The sequence below is a fragment of the Condylostylus longicornis genome, unplaced genomic scaffold, assembly GCF_029603195.1.
Source record: "Condylostylus longicornis isolate FDR11 unplaced genomic scaffold, ASM2960319v2 ptg000072l, whole genome shotgun sequence".
In the NCBI taxonomy this organism is placed as follows: domain Eukaryota; kingdom Metazoa; phylum Arthropoda; class Insecta; order Diptera; family Dolichopodidae; genus Condylostylus; species Condylostylus longicornis.
The window spans coordinates 1135987-1141783 of NW_026578040.1; the positions used below are offsets into that span (position 1 = coordinate 1135987).

The 5797-nt window shown below is 26.5% G+C and overlaps 1 protein-coding gene across 1 annotated transcript; it reads left to right on the plus strand.

Moving 5' to 3' along the window:
• Positions 1 to 853: 853 nt before the first annotated feature.
• Positions 854 to 4701, plus strand: LOC129612402 (rab GDP dissociation inhibitor alpha). Its single transcript, XM_055525969.1, has 3 exons — positions 854 to 1402; positions 1863 to 2338; positions 2422 to 4701. The coding sequence occupies exons 1-3, from the start codon at positions 1003 to 1005 to the stop codon at positions 2881 to 2883; spliced, it is 1338 nt and encodes a 445-aa protein (XP_055381944.1). The 5' UTR covers positions 854 to 1002; the 3' UTR covers positions 2884 to 4701.
• Positions 4702 to 5797: the final 1096 nt, after the last annotated feature.

Here is a 5797-nt window from a genome sequence, read left to right on the forward strand (position 1 = left end):
CGGCGCGTACTTCTCTAAGAAAGAAAAATAACAACATTTAGTATTTAATGTTAATTTCAGTTTGACGATTCTCGGGGCAAAGAAAAAAACTTACCTGAAGTTTTTGGCTTCACTATATTTTTTTGAAGATACGATTTTTTAAGCAGTGTAAGCCAGATAAAAAAAAGGCCCGTAGAAAGGTTAGAACTGCAAATCTTAGATACTCTACCGTGATTTCTAAGGTTAATAATTATTTGTGTATTTTCGTAGAAAAAAGTGATGGTTCTATTCATTTCTTTTCCAAATTTTCAATTGAACAAAGTACCTATAATCTGATTTTTAAATAGAAATTAAATTTGAATTTTTGTGAGCAACATAATGAATACAATATAATAAAAGTTAAATAACACAATATAATAAAATATATTTAAAGCATCAATTTTAAATAAAAATTCTTGGAATACCCTTTACATTTTTAATTTTTTAAATACCTGATGTTTTTTAAAATCATAAAATGTTTTTAATATTTTTACTACAACAGATGATTTTCTAACTTCCATTAGAACACCTGCAAATTCCATGGAACATCTGCAAGTGGCCATATCGCGCTTAGTTTAGCTGTTTCGCAATAATTATTTTGTTATATAGAATTAAAATATAACATAAATTTCTTTACTCATCTAATTCAAGCTGTTTCATTCTTTAATATAATATTCAGCAGAATATTTGCTGTTTCATTATTTATAGTAAAATTATTTCACGGCAGATAGCGTAATATTATGAATATAATGACATTTTAGAATATTTTCTGATTTTTGATTCTGATGCAAGGTTTAGTTCGTCACGATATTTTACGAAATTTAACGAAGGATAACTTCGTTTTTCATTTTGCAACAGTAGAAGAAAAGGTAAAAGCTGTAAAGTGGAAATCAGATTTTCGTGTGTAGAAAAAAATCAAATTAATTTATTAAAAGTATAATTAATTTAGTAAACTAATTTTCCAAAGAATATAATAATTCTATAATGGATGCTGAATATGACGCAATTGTATTGGGAACTGGCTTGAAGGAGTGCATTTTATCTGGAATGCTTTCAGTTTCCGGGAAAAAGGTTTTGCATATCGACCGTAATAAGTATTATGGAGGCGAATCGGCTTCAATTACTCCATTAGAAGAATTATTTCAACGCTTCGGAGAAGAAGGAAAATTTCAGGAAAGCGTTTATGGACGTGGCCGAGACTGGAATGTTGATTTAATTCCAAAATTTTTAATGGCAAATGGTCAATTAGTTAAACTTTTGATTCATACGGGCGTTACCCGATATTTGGAATTTAAATCAATTGAAGGCAGTTATGTCTACAAGGCTGGAAAGATTGCAAAGGTCCCTGTAGATCAAAAGGAAGCGTTAGCATCCGATTTGATGGGTTAGTTTGTAAAATAGATTTCCTTAAAATAGATTTCAGACAAGAAATTTTTGTGAAAATTTGTATAATTGTCAAATTTAATGACACGTCGTTGTTTCGTTGCGCAGTGAGATGGAAAAAATTAAAATAATTTTTTATTTTGCGCTTGCTTTTTCATTTTTGTGTGATATTATTTTAACTCAAATGGATATAGATAACTAAAATATATAAGTTTTAGTTTAGTGAACTTTCAGTTTTTTTATTTATAATAATAAGTAATTAAATATCCATTGTTTCAAAAAAATTTTCTTATTAATGACTCATGCGAGAAATTATTGTGCTTATCTCCTTAATAGAAGGAGTACTTTTTTATAATGTAATAATTTTTTTGCAAGCCATTTCATTTAAATTGCATTTCAATTGAATTCGTAAATATCTTTATTAAAAATAAATCAATGCAGGTGTATATTTTATATTCCAGGAATGTTTGAAAAACGTCGTTTTCGAAACTTTCTTGTCTATGTTCAAGATTTCAAGGAAGATGATCCAAAAACTTGGAAAGATTTTGATCCAATGACTTCTAATATGCAAGCATTATACGATAAATTTGGATTAGATACAAATACTCAAGACTTCACTGGACATGCTCTGGCTCTTTTCAGAGATGACGAATACCTTAATAATCCCGCTGTTAATACGATTCGACGCATAAAGCTATATTCCGATTCATTGGCAAGATATGGAAAATCCCCATATCTCTATCCTATGTACGGGTTAGGAGAGCTACCCCAAGGTTTTGCGAGATTGTCAGCCATTTATGGTGGTACATATATGCTAGACAAGCCAATCGATGAAATCGTTTTGGGTGAAGATGGAAAGGTGGTTGGTGTTAGATCTGGAGAAGAAGTTGCAAAATGTAAACAAGTTTATTGCGACCCAAGTTATGTCCCAGAAAAAGTATGTATGATTTAGCTCATATTTAATAGCTTAAAAAAATGCGTTATGACAATTAAATAAAATATAATCATGTGTTATTTTAGGTTCGTAAGAAGGGGCAAGTGATACGATGCATTTGTTTGTTGAATCATCCAATTGCTAATACTCGTGATGCTTTATCAACTCAAATAATAATACCACAGAAACAAGTTAACCGTAAATCGGATATTTATGTATCTTTAGTTAGCTATACTCATCAGGTTGCAGCTAAAGGGTGGTTTATTGGAATGGTATCTACAACTGTGGAAACTGACAATCCAGAAGCTGAAATAAAACCCGGTTTAGAATTATTAGGTCCAATTCAAGAAAAATACATTAGTGTCTCTGATTATTACGAACCCATTGACAAAGGTCTAGATTCTCAAGTATTCATATCAGAATCATATGATGCAACAACACATTTTGAAACAACATGTTTGGATGTATTAGATATATTCAAGCGTGGAACTGGAGAGGAATTTGATTTCTCAAAAATAAAACATGAATTAGGTGATGAAGATCAGTAAAGAGCTTACGAAATAAGCATTTTTTTGCCTTATGTTTTGGTTATTATAAAATCTTTAAATAGAGAAAAAAAAAACTAATAAGAAATAGACTTCATTTTTTTTTTTAAATTTAAATCAAAATTATTGATTTTTCTTGTAACTTTATTTTTTTTATTTAAATTATAATATAAAATATTTTGTACATTTTTTCTTAACACAAGGCAAAGTGAAAAGACTAGTTTTGGACTTTTTTTTTAGGTTTAATCTATCGCAAAGACATTAATTACATTAAAATTATTAGATTATTTATTGTTTTATATTTTCAGAAAGGTATATATGATTGTTTATATGTATGTATATCTTGCAGTAATACCGTGGTGCTTAAAATTCTTATCTTTTTAATATTGCAGTAATTTTTAATATTTAAAAAAAACAGGCGATTTTAATGTAAAGTTTATGCGATAAATTAAAGTAAATGCTTTAAGTTTTTAAAAAAATATTGATTTTATAAACTAAGTTTAAGCTGAAATTCTAAACATACGATATGTATTTACACTATTATTTTTGAATATTTTGATTATAATTCAATTATAACATACTATGTGGTATTAAATATAAATTAATGATAAAGAATAATTTTATGGTAATTTTCGGTTGATTTTTTATATATTCTTTTTCTCTTATATCTTATTTTTATCTTTTTTCGAGTTATTTTTTTTTCTTTTCCGAATAATAGTTTTTCAAATAAAATGCAGAAATTGAAAAAAATTTGTAAAAATTTTAATGCCATTATCTATAGTAATTTTTTTTACACTTGCTTCAATAATTTAAAAATTAAAATATATATTGAAATTTTGGTTTATTAAGAAAAAAAAATTAAACTATATAGGCTTAAAAAAGAATATGGGAAAATAAATCGAAATGCTAAACTTTTCATTCCATTTTTTTCAGAATCTCTCGTTATATAGCACAATATACGTTCACTATATTATCAGCGATATTAATTGTGATTCAAATTAAATTTGAATAGAATGTACATTCATAATTCTTATTTTAATTTCAATAGTTTGCATGTAATGTTTTATAGTTTTAAATCAATTGAGAAATTGTCAATATTACATTTGCATAAAGTAGTACTGTATTAGATCAATTTTATTTCTTAATAAGATTAGAATTTGCTTTTGAAATACGTACATACAAAATTATATAAAAAAATAAAATTAACTGCGCTAAACGAAAATCTTTAATTACTTAGTAGCTATTAATGAACTGTACAAATAATTAAATACTGAACTTATCATTCAATCAATTTTTATGGTATACTACAATGAGGAACGGTAACATGGTAAATCGATATTAACAAGTTGTTACATCAGACAATTTAAAATTTCATGCTTAATTGTTTTTAAAATTTAATTTATTTAATTTGGTTTTACTTTTAATATTGCTTTGTCATTTAGCAAAAATTAGTATTTTAAATGCTCTAAAAATTTTCCAGAGAGTTTGTTTGTATTTAATTAATAAAACAATTTTTTAAAATTATTTTAAAGATTAAGAAAAATATACATAAAAAAATTTACTGTGGCTTCATTATGAATAATTATAAAAAAATAAAATGCTACAAAAAATTATAATATAAAGTTGTAATCACTAGACGTAGACAATTCCAATATTCACAAATGCAGAATTTTTAGTAAGGAAAACCAATTATAAACTTTAAAATGAAAACATGATAAAATTGAATGTGCACATTTTTTATGTTTCATACATGCTAAAAAAAAAAAAAAAAATGTAACGAAAATATTGTTCAATTTATTTCTTGGGGAATAAAGGAAATAAACTAAAAATTAATGTTGTTATTTTTAATTTCTTTAGTTCTGTAGAGTTCAATAAGATGAGTTAATGTTAGACGAACAAGTGTTTATATTACGTAACCCAAAAACACAAATACAAGTCTAGACCTTAAAAGAGAGTAAAAGTTCGAAGACGACGAATTTACATGTAGTTAGCTTCCATAACTATAGAAGGCGCTTTTTGCCATCATAAATGTTCCACAAGATCATTTTCTTTTAATTTATTAAAAATTTCGATCAAAACTGAAAAAAAATTGGTATTGAAATTAAGGTTTAAATTTAAATTTAAAATTAAATTTTAACTAAATTGAAGTTTACTAATTATGTATGATATACTTTACTAATGTATCTCCTACTTATATGCATACTATACACAGCCATACTTATGTGTTTTTTGTTTCGACGTACTAAATTAAATGTATACATACATACATACATAGGTAAAAAATGAATGCCTGTCTGTTTGCCTACATGTCGTCTATGCGATTCGAATGCATTCTCCCATGCATTCGTCCAATCGCCTTGAAATTTTGGCATTACGTTACGTTCGCTCAGGAGATTATTATAAAAAAAATTATTTGTCCGGTTGCATAAAAACCCATATAACTTTTGGCAACCAAATGAATTGTTTCAGAAATAACCAGACAGTGGGTTGCTATCACTGAAGCAAAAATATTTCGACTAAACTCAAAAAAAGGAGTATGTTGAAGGGCTGGGTTCGATAAAGTGCTATACAACTGCTGAACACAAAATGGAATAGATTAGAAACCTTTGAAATCACAAAAATGAAATATTCCTTGTGATTTTCTAAACCTGAATTCAAACTATTTTCGTCATAAAAATGTTTGAAAAGGGTTTGGTAAGACATTTGAATTGGATTTTGTATTCCCTTCCTTACATTTAATTAATGGTTATTGCTACACCAAGATGAGCTACCCTAAACATTATTTATAATACAATACTTAATATTGTACTTTTAATAAATACTTTATATTTTAGGTACATACATACATGCAAACTTTTGTAGATAAAGGGTTTCTTCGGACATTGTATCATTGTATCATTTTCTTAAATATCAACAA

Coding starts and splice junctions, on each gene's coding strand:
- LOC129612402 (XM_055525969.1), top strand. CDS start 1,003: ATGGATGCTGAATATGACGCAATTGTATTGGGAACTGGCTTGAAGGAG. Junction 1,403..1,862: donor GTTAGCATCCGATTTGATGG/GTTAGTTTGTAA, acceptor TTTATATTCCAG/GAATGTTTGAAAAACGTCGT. Junction 2,339..2,421: donor CAAGTTATGTCCCAGAAAAA/GTATGTATGATT, acceptor GTGTTATTTTAG/GTTCGTAAGAAGGGGCAAGT.